The following is a 15,877-nucleotide window of genomic DNA, read 5'->3' as shown; positions in this document are numbered from 1 at the left end:
GGCTGACCAACCTTTATCAAAAGGAGGTCATGGAATATCAACAGGCCTCCGGAATAGAAGACGATGTACAGAAAATAAGACTTCTGCAGGAAGGAACCTGATATTGATAAAAGTTGTTACTGATGGAATGTTGAGTTGCCTCTGCATTTCTCACCTTGCTGTATGTATAACTCAGGGTATAAAAGTCCCGAGAAGAATAAAGTCAGGGGCCTCGCTCACCGAAGAAGCTTGGTCACCCCATGTTGTCTCTTTATCTCTATCTCTTTCTTCATTTGCGGATGTCGTCCATCTGGAGGATATCCCTGGACTCTGCTGAAGCTGGACCCCAGCAAGGGACCCTGTGTATCTGGGCACATGGGCATTCTGCTTGTATTTGGAGACCAGAGAGGAAAAGAGACAATTTCATGGACCCCTAATGATGGAGCAGGATGAGGAGATGAGCCTGCCTGGATTTAATAGCACGAGTGACAGCAGAGATCTAAACCAGTACTGGTGACGTCACAGCCAGGGTCAGGCAGTGATGGGGCGGACACGGGAGTACAGGCCAAGCTTTCATCAGACATCCCCATCACACGGGAATTCCTTGTGGCTGTGGTTAGTGATGAGCTGTGTGACACTGATGACCAGCCTCCTCATCAGGATGGGGTCCAGAGTGATCCAGGAGGGCGAGAGGACCCACCAGGAGCCAGAGAACAGGGCTGAAACCCTCAGTGTCCCTCACCTCTGTACAGGGTCACAAATGCAGGGATTTTGCCAGGAATCCCTTGTCATCATTGCCATGGTGATCCCCGCTTCCCCGCTGTTCCTTCTACAGGACGTGGGGCCCTTGAATCTGAACTCATCATGGGTGTCACAAGCAGAGGGACCCAGGAACATCTTGGGGAACCCCTGCTCCTCACAGTCCACAGACCACCCCAGCCCTGAAGGAGGAAATGCTCCAGTGGGGTGGAGACGAGAGGAGCAGAGGGCAGGGCAGAGCCAGCACCTGTGGGTCAGGAGAGCCACTCCCGGGGCTCCCTGCCTCCTGCGATGTATCCCCGGTGCCCCTCACTCCTCACGCTCTCTGCTCTGCCCCTTCAGGAGCAGAGTTCACACCCTGGGGGACGATCTGCCTGCTGGGATGGTCCACAGAGTCTGCTGGAGGCGCACCTGGGAAAGCCTCCTGCTCTTGATCTCAAGTGAGGGAGCTCAGCTCCATGGCTCCCGTGATCACCCGGCTGCCCAAGGTGCACTTCAGTGGAATCAGAAATTGTTTACATTTTCTGAGATTTCAGCAAAACTGATTGTACAATTGGGAGGAGACATATTATGAACCAGAACGTACCTCAGGAATAAGTTGGTTCCGGGGTAATATTTAAGATTTGACGGTTCTCTAAGAACAAGCCTCTGACAGGCTGAGGCTCTCATCCCAGTTTCCCGTCTACCTGTGTCGCTGTGAGGAGCCCTGTTGCACCAGCCTGCACAGTCAGAGTCAGCCTCGTCCTCAGGCTGCAGCCCAGAGATGAGCAGGAGCCCTGCGTTGGCTGAGACATCCTTGGATCCAGGAAACCCGCAGGAACCCCGGAGCCTGGTTCTTCCTGGAGTCTGAGTGGTAGGACCAGAGTACTGAGGAGGGCTCACTGGCTTCTGCTTGTTCCAGTAAGAGCAGAGCGGCAGACACTGATGTCGCTGCTCAGGGTGCAGGAAGCCACAGAGTCACCTGTGATCTCTCTGGGGTCATGGGTCTCCCCACACACAGGCCCTGAAACTATTGCCGGTCTCAGCAGTCCAGGGCCTCAGGGCTGTGGTGTGGTCACTCACAGCAGCACCAGCTCTAGGGGCTTAGAGAAACCAACAGTAAACAGGTGTAGAATTAATATACCTGCAACCTTATCAAAGAAAGTTAACAATAAAGCCATTAAATTGAGATTCTTCTAAAATATCAGTTGACAATAATAAGAAAACACACTACTCAAGATTAGAAATTAAAATGATAATGTTTGAACAAGTAGGTTTGAATATGGTGGAGTATTCCAAATTCCCTTTGCCCTAAATGGTCTTACATGGAGCAGGACTGGGAAGAGCAGCTGAGGGCGTTTTGGCTGAAAACATGCAGTGAGTTGTGAGTACAACCACACATTCTTGTTCTCACATGTGCAAAGAAAAACGATTTCATGTCCATTTCAGAGCTGCTGCTCCAGTGTCTGCTTGGACAGAGATGCTTCAGCCCCGGGAGTCCCGTGTCTTGGGGAGAGCAGGTTTTTGTCTCACTTCCCCCCTGGCCTGGAGCACTGTGCCATTATAGCTACTGCTGTCATAAGTTGCACAGTAATAATCGGCCTCGTCCTCAGCCTGGAGCGAGCTGATGGTCAGGGTGGCCGTGTTGCCAGACCTGGAGCAGGAGAATCCGTCCGAGGACTCCAAGGCTCCACTGGTAGTACAACAGATGAGTTTGGGGGCCGATCCTGGGAGCTGTTGGTACCAACATACACCATAGCTACCGATGTTGCTGCTGCTTCCAGTGCAGGTGATGGAGACACTCTGGCCCAGGGACCCGGACACAGAGGTTGGCTGAGTCAGCACAGCCTGGGCCCAGGATCCTGGAAGGGGGAGAGACAGAGATGGTGACTTGGGGGTCCAGGCATGATAGCAGAGAGCAAGGCTGTGAGGCTTCCCAGGGCCCTTCCCCTGTCCCCCCATCCAGTCACCTGTGCAGAGAGCGACCAGGGTGAGGAGCAGAGGGGACCAGGCCATGGTGGACACGGTCAGGGCGTCCCACGGTCTGCGGCCCCACAGCTGAGCAGAGCAGAGCATCCCCACACCGCTCCTTCCCCTCTTCATAGCCTGAGAGGGGGCGGGGCCTTTCATGCAAATGACCCCTCCAACCCCCACAATGCTCTGATGACCTCTGGGACCTGGGTCAGCTTCCTGTGCATGAGGGAGGCCAGTGTGTGATCAGGGGCGGGGTTGCTTGGGGCTTGGGGGTAGGAGGTCACAGCTGGGAGCCCTGAGCAGGAAGCACCAGGGAGCACCAGGGGGCTGGGCTCTGCTCTCACCCCTCCAGACACTCAGGAAAGGCCTCGGAGCGCCCCCTGGTGTCCGGACCAAGACACACATCCTGGCCTGCTGATAGAGCTCTTGGAGTCAGCTTTCCCCAAATTGCTTTTGAAATTCTACCCTTCAGGATGTGTTTGGATGGATAACAACAGCCAACTGTAGCTTACCCTGTAGTGCATGTGAGTGTTACACTGTGGATGTGTGACTTTGAGATTTTAAATGAACCCAAATGTGTTCATGGATTAGTAAAAATCTAAGGTCATCACTTAAAATAGATGCCTAAATTGAACTGAAGCAAATGCTGTTGTCAGGTCACTAGGCTGTGTCCACTCTGGCTCTGTTTTAGTTCTGCATTGCCATGGTACTATTTCTAAAACATAATTTTCCTTGTAGCCTCTGTTCTCTAAATAAGATAATTTTAAAGACTTTCTGACAGGTACGGCATCTCCACTGGGGGATTTTATGTCGTAGCAGGACGTTCTCTCAGTGACACAGGGCACGCTGAGTTATCAGAGCCATGGGTCGGTCTCAGATCTGAGATGAGGCACAGGACAGGACAAGGCAGATCAGCTGTTCTCAGGAATCTCAGACGTGGCCATAGACATGGTCAGACAGAGCAGCAGCGCCGGCCCTGGGGGCAGAGCCCCAGGACAGGGCTGCTTTCCCAGCCCAGGGCCTCGCAGCTTCCCCAGGCTCACTGTGCATAAAGCCAGTCCCACAGCAGCTGAGCACAGACACTCAGGCAGGAATCATCTCCAGGTCTCAGGACCAGGGCTCTCTCCCGACCTGATTCCTCGCTCGATGGGCACACAGGACAGAGTGTGAGGTTTCAGGGGATAAATCAGCTACTAGAGGGGTTCATGGATCCCCTGGGAAATGAGGGGATCCTGGGGAGGAAGAGGGAGGGGACGACCTGGGGTCACAGGTTGCCGGGGTCCAGCCCCGGTGGATCCAGGGTGATTCGAAGGTGGGGACGGAGTCAGCGTCTTTGGAAAAATACATATTTAATCACAGATATAGAGAGATTAGAAATGGATAGTATAGTAGGAAGATTAGTGGAGAAAAAGAGGCTGAATAACTTGGATTACGTGGAATAGCATCCATGCTCCAGATGGGAATTCAGCCAGAAAAACGGGAGTAAAAAAGAAGCGACATGGGGGAATCAGTCTTTCTGGAAACTGATCCGATTTCTTTATTTTTGGGTTTGCTTATATACCTTTTGTTACACATAGGGATGAATACAGAGTCACGCGGGGGTCAGCAGTCCTGACCTTTATCAAAATCAGGTGCTTCACATAAATGTATAAAAAAAAGGTACATCATCTTCTGGCCATGAGTGAGACCTGCTGACATTTTATGATCCTTTCTTTCTGATAACCAAAAAACTTATTTCTTCCAAGGGTGTTTTTTCTTAAACCAGGAACTACCCTCCAAATAAAGTTGCATTCCTATAGGGTGAGGGTGTAGTGAGTTACAATCAAGAAAGGAATTTATTTAACCCAAGGTTAACATGATTAGTCTTAAAGGTTAATACTTATTTCTCCTATATGCTTAAAGGTTAATACTTATTTCTTCTGTATGTTAGTTATATTCATTATAAGGGTAGGGAACATGGAGATTTAGCAGCAAACATCAGCCCAACAAATGAAAATCCTTTCACCAATGCTCCCCTTAAGATCTATTTAGTCTTAAGATAGTGATAAAGTTACATTTTTGCATAGCAAGGACACAGTGATTTATAACAAAGCACAGTGATCTATTACAAAAGAGAAAATCCATTAACTCAAAAAGTCTAGTATTGCTAACATCAAACTACTATATTTCCTTTTCTATAGTCCAAATATATTGATTAATATATTCCCAAGTGCCTAAGGATATGGAGGCCTGGCGGCAATCATTGACTCAACAAAAAGAAAAAGCCCTATGCTAATTAAGACTCTCAAAATACTCCAAAACTCTCTGTGCTGTTTATGGTTGAGAGGTAGTAAACAATCATGTGGCAGGAGTATGGATAATCCTGTCACACAAGCTAGTCTGTCAGCAGAGAGGTTTGACCTGAGACATCCTTGTCCCACCCAGAGCAGGGAATTAGCAGCAATTATTGGCACAACAAATGAAGAACCCTTCACCAATATAATTCCTAACCAACACACTATACTAATAATTTCCAACTCCCCAAAAGATTTTGCCTTTAGTAAGTCTAAAACATCTCGTGCCTCTCAGGTTGGGAGGCTGTAAACAATCACATGTGGCCGGACGAACCTATACAGGTGGGCTAGATAACCTTCAGAGGAGTCCCTAAGCTGAAACACTCTTGTCGCGCCCAGGAATTTTTATTGCCTTGGAGCTGCACGTTTACTCCTTCTCTGAGAGAAACGGTTATGGGGGAGAGCCCCCCGTAAAGTCAGAGATGTAGGTGAGAGCATAAAACAGACTCTGGTTTTGGGGTTAGATGCTCGGGAACAGGGGGTTTCCTGAGGCTTGATCACGCCTTTGCGTATGCCAAGCCTCCTTCCTCATGACCTTTGGCATGGTCGGAGCTCCTCACGCTGGCCCCCGGCAACAGCTGAGTGCCAGGGATCTGAGGCTTCTCGGGAAGGAAGGGTTAGACAGGCTCAAGGAGGGGCCGAGGAAGTGAGTGTTTCAGGAAGATCTGGAGACACAGCCATGATCTTCCGACAAAGGGAGCTGGCTCTTGACCATGGAGATCATGGTCTACAGACCTACACGGTCACGGGAGGACTGTAGAAAGAGAGAGGCCAGGACTGGGAGGAGAGTCGTGAGTGAGGGGAGCGGGAGGGCAGGCTCTGAGCAGAGATGAGGAGAGCTGGAGGGGTGCACGGGGTGGGCTCTGGGGGCTCCTCCCCTCCTCTCTTTCTGGGAAGAGGGTGGGGACTGATGACCCCCTGACCCCTTCACCCTCCAATTCTGGGTGCTCAGCCCCAGGTGCAGCTTCAGTCCCAGGAGGAGGCCTGGGGGCCGCAGCTCTGAGTCTGTCCCCTGAGAGGAAGCACCTGCTGTCCCGTCCAAGTCAGGCCGCTGAGCCCGGGGGCAGGGCCAGCTCAGTGGACCACGCGGGTGTGCTGATGTTTTGCCAACTCTGAGTGGTAGACATCGCCTCCTCGTGACGCGCTCGGGGAACGTTCACAGTGGTGAGATTGTGAGCAAGGTGCTGCTCAGCTGCTTGGTTCTCAATCCTGTCTGACTCTTTTGCGACCTTGTGGACTCTAGCCCACCAGGCCCGTCTGTCCATGGGATTCTCTAGACAAGAACACTGAAGTGGGCTGCCGTTTCCTGCTCCAGAGGATCTTCCCACCCAGGGACAGAACCCACATCTCTTATGCCTTTTGCACTGGTAGGCGGTTCTTTACCCCTCATGACTCCTGGGAAGCCTTTGAGGAAGGAGGGGCTGCCTTTTTCCCTGTCACCAAATACCTTATCAATGAACAAATAAATGAATCAAATAATAAATGTTACATGTCTTTCATAGCATACACAGAACTTCTTTATTCTCACCTATCGTATTTTCAGGTTATTCTTGTTCTCATAATTCAGACTATCTTGTTCTCATGATTCTTTTTTTTTTCCCCGTACATTTATCTCCTTTTCCTTTGGACCCAAGAGTGTTTATATTTGTTAATCAAATAGATCTGATGTCTGTCCCTAAAAACATCTGTCCCCTGACGTCATCATCTCAGGCACCTCACCGTTGATGTCTGTGCAGTCTCACTTCCCTTTAGTATTTAGTTTCCTGGTTCTTCATATAAGTGTCAGTTTTTACTGGATCCTGGACTGTGTGGAAATTGCTTGAAGAAACTCTGGGTTCCATTTCCTTTTCCTTTAACAGGAGATGCTTCTGTGGCGGAAGCTCAGGGATGTGCGTTCGCTGCCCAGGGACCCAGCAAGGGAGGCACTGACCCCCTGCTCTGTGCTGCCGACTCCGACCTGGGAACCAGGGGCACCTGTGTGAGCAGCTCCGTCATCCAGGGGCGTGTGACCACCCCCTGTGTGCCACTGCCCTCGGGAGGGGAGTCGGGCTGAGGGGACAGCTGGGCTGCACTCAGGGGACACCTATTCTGCTGGGTTCCGTGGCCTCAGGGCCTCCAGGAAGGGAGGGGCAGACGCCTTGCCCGGGGTGCCCCGTGGCTGTGGGGGATGCAGGTCTTTGTCTTCCGCTCTGGCCTGAAGCACTGTGCAAACTTCCAAGCCATCAGCCCATGAGAAACAGCAATAATCAGCGTCATCCTCAGCATGAACTGAGGTGGTCAGAGAGGCCGAGCTGCCAGACTTGGAGCCAGAGAACCGATCCGGGACCCCTGAGGATCTTTAGCCATTTTCATAGGTCAGGAATCTGGGGGCCGATCCTGGGAGCTGTTGGTACCAGCTCACATAATAACCCCCGATTATGTTGCTGCTTCCAGTACAAGAGATGGTGACCCTCTGGCCCAATATCCCGGAAAAGGAGGGCAGCTGAGTCAGCCCAGCCTGGGCCCAGGATCCTGGGAGGCGGAGAGACAGAGATGGTGACCCGGGGGTCCAGACACGAGTGCAGAGAGCAGGGCCTGTGAATCTTCCCAGGGGCCCTCCTCTGTTCTCCCATCCAGTCACCTGTGCAGAGAGTGCCCAGGTTGAGGAGCAGAGGGGACCTAGCCATGGTGGACACGGTCAGGGCGTCCTGCCATCTCTGGCCCCACAGCTGAGCAGAGCATCCCCACACGGCTCCTTCCCCTCTTCATGCCCTCAGAGGGAGGGTCCATTCATTCAAATGAGTCCCACCCATCCGTCCCTGGGCACTGGCTCAGGCCCCTGTGCCTGAGGGTGGCCAGTGGGTGGGCTGGGGCGGGGCTGTATGTGGCCCTGGGGTGGGAGGTCACAGCTGGGAGCCACCGGCAGAGGCCACCAGGTAGTGCCAGGGTCCCAGCTCGCATCCTCTTAACCACCTCACGATCGGCCCCCGAGCGCCCCCTGGGGTCCAGGCCCAGACACACATCCTGTGACCTGGGGACCAGCCCCCTCAGGGAAGCCCCTGACCTGCTCTGTCCTCTGTCTCCTTCTTGCCTTCAGGCCGGGAGCCCGTTCTGTGTCCCCTGTGACCTCAGGGCCGTCTGTGGGCTCCCCTCCGACCCTCAGGGTCAGTCTGTACATGGCGCGCTTGGCAGCTCACAGGTCAGGACTGAGGGGGCGTCGGGGACACGTATTCCTTTAAATCAGGCTCAGGTCAGGACAGTGGCGACCCCAAGGATGCAGCCTCCCGACTGTGCAGGAGGCGAGCGCTTTCTCCTTCATTAGAAATGAAGCAGTGCCTTACACACGCACACAAGCACACACAGCTTGCTTCGAGGTCCTTTCTCAGGGAGAATAAGCATTTTGTTTTGAAATATGCTCCGTGACCCCACTGTACTGGTTCCTGGTCTCGTCTTTCCTACCTAAGTTAAATAAAGCACTTGCCACGTGTTCACTCCCTGTTGGCTTGGGAAGCAGAAGCCGCCTTTCTGAGTGAGGCTAACTCTGCTCCCAGCTCCCGGGACACAGAAGGCAAGGTGACTGTGGTGGCACCACCTGTGTCCAGGTGCCCGGATCACGATCACCCCTGTCCTCCTCCTCTTTCATCCGAGGATAGGAGCCCCCAGTGGTCAAGGAACCTGAGTGACTGCGGCTGGAGCCAAAGGACCAGTTGCGGCTTCTGATGGCTGGGGGCCCGCAGGCATCATGGTTTGGGGTCTCTGGCTGGGACCTGTTGGTTCCCGGACACCTCACACCACCAGCTCTGCCGCTCTTTCCGGGACTAGAGGACCTGAGCACTGGGCTGGACAGTAGGCCCGGCTGAGACAGTCCAGACTGTGCTCCGGACTCTGTGCTCAGTGGGGAGGGGGCAGGTGGCATGTCACTGCTGCAGAGCCTGACTCCGAGCAGGCAGAGTGACCCTTGAGTGGTGTCAGGAACCAGCATCTTTCCCTCTGACATCTAAGGGCTCCGCCCCGTCCCCACTGCTCACACCCCCTCCAGCTTCTCAAGGGAAGCAGGTGTAAGGAAGCAACACTGTAAACAATGCAGGGACTGCACAGCCCGGCTACTCAATTTTCCTGGAAGAAAATATTTCACTCTTGCTCAAATTTTCTTTTATCTTTCTTGCTGAATGTTTATCCTCATCATACAAACGCAGTCAAATTTTATGTTTTTTTTAATTACTGGGACCAGAGTAACACACATTTTTAAACTACCTTTAAATTTATATAATGTTAAAATTATATACTATTTTTAATAATTGTAGACTTGTACATTTTCCTATTCATTCTCCTTAATTTTCAGCATAATTTCATATTTATGACTCATTGGAAAACACCTTTCATTAGGAAAGATTGAGGGCAGGAGGAGAAGGCGATGACAGAGGTTGAGATGGTTCGCTGGCATCACGGATCCAATGGACTTGAATTTGGGCAAACTCCAGGATGGTGAGGTGCCAGGGTCCTGCCCCAGTGGATCTAGGGAATTTGAAGAGGAGATGGAGTAGGCGAGGAAAAACTTATTTATTTAGAAATATAAAAGAAATTAAGAAGAAATAGTATAGTAGGAAAATTTAGTGGAGAAAAGTGCTGAATAACTTGGTTTACGTGGAAAGCCAATAAAGTTCCAGACAAGGAGCTTGCACCATCTACGTTAGGCCACCGGCATCCTCTTGAATAGTGGGGCATGCCCCACCTTGGGCTCCCTCTCACGTGGATCTTAAAAGCCGGGGCAAGTTAGTAGACATGGTGAGCCTCCATGCCCTAGACGGGAATTCAACCAGAAAGTAGAGTAAAGACACGGGGGGAACCAGTCCAGTGACTTGCCCATCCTCTATTGTTCAGAAAGGCCTTTTATACCTTTTTTTTGTACATAGAGATCAATGGATAATATAAAATTCTGCAGCATCAGCAGCCCTGACTCCTGTTGAGACCAGGCTTTCTCTCTGCATACCTAGTTGTATACATAAGTCTTAGGTGATTCACATCATCTTCTGGCCAGAAGGCCAATTAACATTTTACGGCCCTTTTCTGATAAGGGTTTGTCGACCAGAAGACTTATTCGTGTTGTTCTTCCCAAAGTCTGGTGCCACTCTCAGAAAGCACTAATAAAGTTACATTCTTACATAGCAAGGGCACAACAATTTATAACAATGAAAGAACTACAGTGATTTATTACAAAGAGAAAAGGAATTAACTCAAAAGTCTAGTGTTGCTAACATCAAAACTACTATAAGCCTATTTTTAAATCCCAATTACATTGATTAATATCCTTCAGGTGCCTAAAAGATAAAGAATATGGAGGCCTAGCAGCAGTCGTCGAGTCAACAGTGAAAACCCATCACCAATATGATTTTTAGCTCTTTAGAAAAGGCTCTGTATCTTTAAGATGCTTTAAGCTTTGTGCCTCTCATGGTTGGGGGGCTGTAAGCAATTCACAAATTGTAAAAAGGCAGGGGGAACCTGTCAGGCAAGTTAGAGAGCCATCAAAGGGGTCTGAGCTGATGCAGGAGACTGAAGCCCTGAATTAACATTTTTCCAGAGAATGTCAGAAGAGTGAAAACCACAGTAACAAAGCAGGCAGACTCTGGTTTTGGGGGTAGATGATCAGGAAAACTCAGGGGGAACCCCCCAAAGCCGGATCACGCCTTTGCGTTTTGTCGGGCTTCCTTCCTCATGACCTTTGCCACGGGTGGGATTCCTCACTCTGGCTCCCAGCAGTGAGGGACAGGGAAGCCTGGTGTGTGGCTTTACAATGTTATGTTGCACTACTTTTAATGACTGTTATCTTAGTGACATTCAGTGTTTCGAACTACAGATGAGGAGTCACTACTCACTATGCCTTTAATTTCTCTTGCATGTTTGTAATTTTCAATGCACAGACTTCTGATATTCCTCAGATTTAAGTGTTTTATATTGACTGTATCATACATGCTAGTGGTTTTATTTTCAGAAACTGGAGGTTCAATACTGAACTACGAAATACAATTCATTTCTGCATGTTGACTTTTATATCACAAAATCCCAAGTGAAACACTCACAGAAGCCTGTCTTATTGAACCCCTGACCCTGAGCTGGGCCTGGTCTGAAACCACCTCTTCTGGGCTCAGCCAATGTCTTTATCGAAAAATTTTTGTCTCTGAACAAGAAATGTTTGCCCAGGAAAACCTGCATTGGATAAAAGTATCTTAGCAATCTAAAAGCTAAATTGAAGCAAAATACAATATTATCAAATCTGCTGGTTTAAGGAAAATTGGTTGCTTATCTAACATCTGACAATTAGAAGTCACCCCCTGAGCTAGACTTCATCCGAGCCATGAGCAGGGGTGAGTGGACGATGTTTCTGTTGCTCTTCCTCACTGGTCTGGAGCACCGTGTGAGCATTAGTGTCGTCATGCGACACAGCACAGTAATAGTCGGCCTCGTCCTCGGGCTGCACCTCGGAGATGAGCAGGAGCCCTGCGTTGGTCGAGGCATCTTTGGATCCAGAGAAGCGGTTGGGAACCCCAGAGCCCTGGTGCTTATCAGAGTCTGACTTGAACCTCAGGAGGTACCGGGGAGGGCTCCCTGCCTTCTGCTGATACCAGTATATGCTATAGTTGCCAACATTGTAGCCACTGCTCAGGGTGCAGGAGAGTCTGGCTGATGCTCCCGGAGATGCAGAGAGGGAGGCTGGCTGAGTCAGAAGAGGCTGGGAGAGGGAACCTGCAGACACAGACACAGGGGAGACGGGGCAGGAGCTGCAGGAAAGGTTCCCAGAGTCTGTGCCCCAGGGGCTGATGGGGCTGAGGGCTGAGCCCTGGTGCCCGGGGCCTGTGCCTACCTGTGCAGAGAGAGAGGAGCACCAGCAGGAGAGGAGTCCAGGCCATGGTGCCGACAGCTTCCTGGTCCCCACAGTGGGGCTGGGCTGCCCCAGGCCTCCTGTTCTGCCCCAGCCTCTGCCAGAGGAGGGGCTGCCATGCAAATAGGGGTCTACCCAGGGCCCACCCAGCCCATCTCTCAGCCCTGATGCTGGAGCTCAGCTCACAGCCCAGACTCAGGGGGTGGAGGGGAGTTCCCTCTTGGGAGCCCCTGGAGGAAGCACCTGCTGAGACCACATGACAGGGGACTCTGCAGCCGGAGAGGACACACTACTGAGTACCCCCTGGGGTGCACGCCCTGCCCGAAGCCCAGTTCCCGGAGTGAGCGATGCTCTCTGAGCAGCCATGCAGGGTCCCCAGGGCAGTCCCATAGCGCCCCCGCTGGTCACACGTGGGAAATAAAAGCAAAAAAGAACCTCCAGAATTAAGGAGGTAAAATGCAAACTTCTCTAGGAAGATGCATCTGTGAGCTAGTAGAGAAAACAAGCAAGAAGATTAATTTCCTTAGAAAAATATGGAAATTTTACTATGGAATTAGTCCACAAAAAGACATAACATGTATTTCCTCACCTGAAATATGTAACAAACTCGAGCCACTACATTGTTCTAACTGATTTGCATTGTAGGCATGTGTTTTTAAAAAACATTGAAAAAAGATGCAATATTTCCTAGTTTTTTGAGAATTCGTTAAACATTTGTACATATACCCGAAAAATTTATAAGAGGAAATATTACAAGCCACTAACATTAACTATTGATCAAAATGTTCTAATCAGAAAGTTAACAAAAAATTCAAAATATAAGAACTTGATACTAATACCAAATGTTATTTTTTCCATCTACAAGTTGTATTTTATATTAAGACATATTAAAAAATAAATTTAGAACCAAGAATAAAATCCATGTAAAAATAGAAACACCTAGACACAATTGTAGTATTGCTAGTACATACTCATTTACATACATGTAATTTCGTGCAGGAGGACTTAATGTCTCCATTACTTAGGAAAATTAAGGGACAAAAATAATGCTAATCAACGGAAAGTAAAAGTACGGTTTTGTGTTCAGATGAGATGTTCTTGTAACTTAGCCATTTAATAAAATTCATATGATCATTTTCTTTTCTCAACCCGTGTTTGTGAGATTCATCTCATATCAAACAAAATGTTCATACTAAATCCTTTTCCTATTGTTCCAATGCATGGATGCTTGTGTAGGAAAAAGAGGAAAACAGGTGAAGAGAGGAACTGGTAAAGGACAGAGCCATCAGGACCCCCTTGAAGGAGGGTGAGAAGGTGACAGGAAGCATGGATGCCCCACGCCCTGTGCCCAGGTGCCAGGAGCGCAAGGCAGGACAAAGGCCTCCAAACCCACATCCCATCACTCTCCCTAAAGGACAGTCTTTGTTCAGGAGTGAGGACACGAAGGGAGGGGTCCAGGTTGTGGAGGAGGGCCCCCAGGACCCTGCTCTTGAGACGAAGTTGCTGACATGGAGGAAGTCCCTCCCCTGGGTCTCTCACCCTGTGTCCAGGTATCGCTGGAGGTCAAGTTCACTGACATTTCTGTTGTGTAATTTCCCGTCCATCCGAGCCTGGACCTCAGGTCTAGGCACTGACCCCTGGACAGAGGAGCAGGAAGTGAGAGGCAAGACTGTTGCTCACAGCTGAGAGCTCTCATGTCCCCTGGGGCCCAGGTGCAGGAAAGTCACTCTCCAGTGAGCACCCTGCTCCCCACGTGGGCAAAGGCCAGTGGAGGAGGTTCCCGGGCTGCCTGGCCAGGAGCCTGGAGCCCTGGCTGAGCCTGAGAGGCTGTCACAGGAAAGGCAGGAGCAGCATCCTGGGCCTCAGCTCAGCCCAGTGATGGCCGAGGAGCCTGAACACCAGACTTGAGGCCAGGGACCTGAACAGGGACCCCCCCGCGTCCACTACTGGCCTCAGAGAGAAGGAGAGCTGCTGGGCCCAGGACACATACTGGACGCTCTGACGAGTCCAGAGTCAGACAGAACCGTGCTGTGTTCCTCTCGTTCTGACCCGACCCATCATGGACTCTGACCCCAGGGCACCTGCCCCTGGCACTGGGGATTTCTGCTCAAGTTGAGAAAATCAGACAATGTGTTGCTGCCAAGGAAAGCTGGAGAAGGGGTGAATGAAGAAAGATGTGAACAGCTTTTTCTGGATCAAGTTCCGTGGTGTGACTGAGCACAGTCTTAGGCCAAACAGACGAAGCGGCTGCCTTTGCAGAGGATGTTTCTGCCCCCAGAGCCCTGACTCTGAGAGGACAGCAGGTTTTTGTCTCACTTCCCCCTTGGCCTGGAGCACTGTGGGACTCTTAAGACTGAGGTCAGCAGACGCACAGTAATAATCGGCCTTGTCCTCAGCCTGGAGCGAAGTGATGGTCAGGGTGCCTGTGTTGCCAGACTTGGTGCCAGAGAATCGGTCGGGGACCACCGAGGGTCGTTTGTTACTACCATAGATCAGGGTTTTGGGGGCCGATCCTGGGAGCTGTTGGTACCAGCTCACACCCAATATTCCAATGTTGCTGCTGCTTCCAGAGCAGGAGATGGTCACCGTCTGGCCCAGGGACCCGGACACGGACGGCGGCTGAGTCAGCACAGCTTGGGCCCAGGATCCTGGAAGGGGGAGAGACAGAGATGGTGACTCTGCGGTCCAGACACAAGATCAGGGAGCAGGGCCTGTGAGTCTTCCCAGGGCCCATCCCCTGTCCCCGCATCCAGTCACCTGTGCAGAGAGCGCCCAGGGTGAGGAGCAGAGGGGACCAGGCCATGGTGGAAACGGTCAGGGCGTCCTGCCGTCTGAGGCCCCACAGCTGAGCAGAGCATCCCCACACCGCTCCTGTCCCTCTTCATACCCTGAGAGGGGGCGGGGCCTTTCATGCAAATGACCGTCCTCCCCACCCCACCCCCCAGCTCTCTGACCCCCCCAGCTCTCTGACCCCACACTGCTCTCTGATTCCCCCACCCAGCTCTCTGACCCCCCAGTTCTTTGACCCCCTCCAGCTCTCTGATCCCCCCCCCCAGCTCTGTGACCCCTCCCTGGGCCCTGGCTCCTGTCTCTGTGCCTGAGGGGTGTAGGGTGTGGACTGGAGCGGGGCTGTAGGGGCCCAGGGCCGGGAGGTCCCATCCAGGAGCCCTGAGCACTGGTTGCCTGGCAGTGCCAGGGCCTGGGCCCAGCTCTCACCCCACTCACCAGCTCAGGAATGGCCCTCGCGCGCCCCCTGGTGTCCAGGCCCGGACACGCTTCCTGTGCCCTGGTGAGCGGAGCCCTCAGGGACAGCTCCTGCCTCTGCCCTGGGCACTGTCCCCGCCTCAGAGCCAGTTCAGGGGCCTCCTCTGTGTCCGCTGTGACCTCAGGGCCCCTGTGTGCTCCCCTGAGGCCCCTCAGGCCGAGTCTGTCCACGTCTCCCTGGGCTGCTCGGGGTCAGGACTGAGAGGGCTTCCAGGGCACAGGTTCCTCTCCATCAGGATGAGGTCAGGGCAGTGCTGGCCCCGGGGAGGCCCGTCCCCTTCTGGGCAGGAGAGCGGGTCCCTCCTCTGTGGGTCCCCTCCCTGGTGGCCGGAGCCCTGCTTCCTCTGTGCGTCCCCTCAGCCGTGAGGAGGAGGGGGCTCTTCTCTGTCGAGGTGGGAAGGTGTAGGGGGAGAGGCCGGGGGTGGGGCCCTTGGTTCCTAAACGCCTGGATCTTTACTGTGTGCAAACCTTTCTACACTCTGGACCCCATGCCCATGTCCTCTCTTACGAAGTGACTCCTACAGGGCGTCTCTCCTGCAGGCACAGGGCACAGGCTGCAGGGAGCAGGCCTGGGGGTGCTCCTGTCCGTTTTTAGTGAGACTCTGAAGGGTCTGAGCAGCGTGTGTCCCCAGGGAGCCTGATATGTGGTGGCTGTTAGGATGAATTGTTCCAAGCAGTGGGTCCAAGAAGATACAGTTCAGGGAAAGTTTGGTTGGACAAGAGGCCCTACTAC

General features: G+C 52.0%; 1 long non-coding RNA gene and 1 gene segment (V, D, J or C); both read right to left on the bottom strand.

Moving 5' to 3' along the window:
• Nucleotides 1-2,492: 2,492 nt before the first annotated feature.
• LOC138422250 (uncharacterized) lies at nucleotides 2,493-2,810 on the bottom strand. Its single transcript, XR_011249811.1, has 2 exons — nucleotides 2,688-2,810; nucleotides 2,493-2,579 (listed from the first exon to the last, which is right to left on the bottom strand). It is a non-coding gene; the product is annotated as an uncharacterized lncRNA (long non-coding RNA).
• A 6,734-nt stretch (nucleotides 2,811-9,544) lies between these two features.
• Nucleotides 9,545-12,004, bottom strand: LOC138422249 (immunoglobulin lambda variable 5-39-like). The segment is given in 2 exon segments: nucleotides 9,545-11,744; nucleotides 11,863-12,004. Coding segments are annotated over 2 exon segments (453 nt in total).
• Nucleotides 12,005-15,877: the final 3,873 nt, after the last annotated feature.

Source organism: Ovis canadensis, chromosome 17, assembly GCF_042477335.2.
Source record: "Ovis canadensis isolate MfBH-ARS-UI-01 breed Bighorn chromosome 17, ARS-UI_OviCan_v2, whole genome shotgun sequence".
Taxonomy (NCBI): domain Eukaryota; kingdom Metazoa; phylum Chordata; class Mammalia; order Artiodactyla; family Bovidae; genus Ovis; species Ovis canadensis.
The sequence above is the reverse complement of the archived record's forward strand: the minus strand, read 5'-3'. Positions and strand labels throughout refer to the sequence as shown.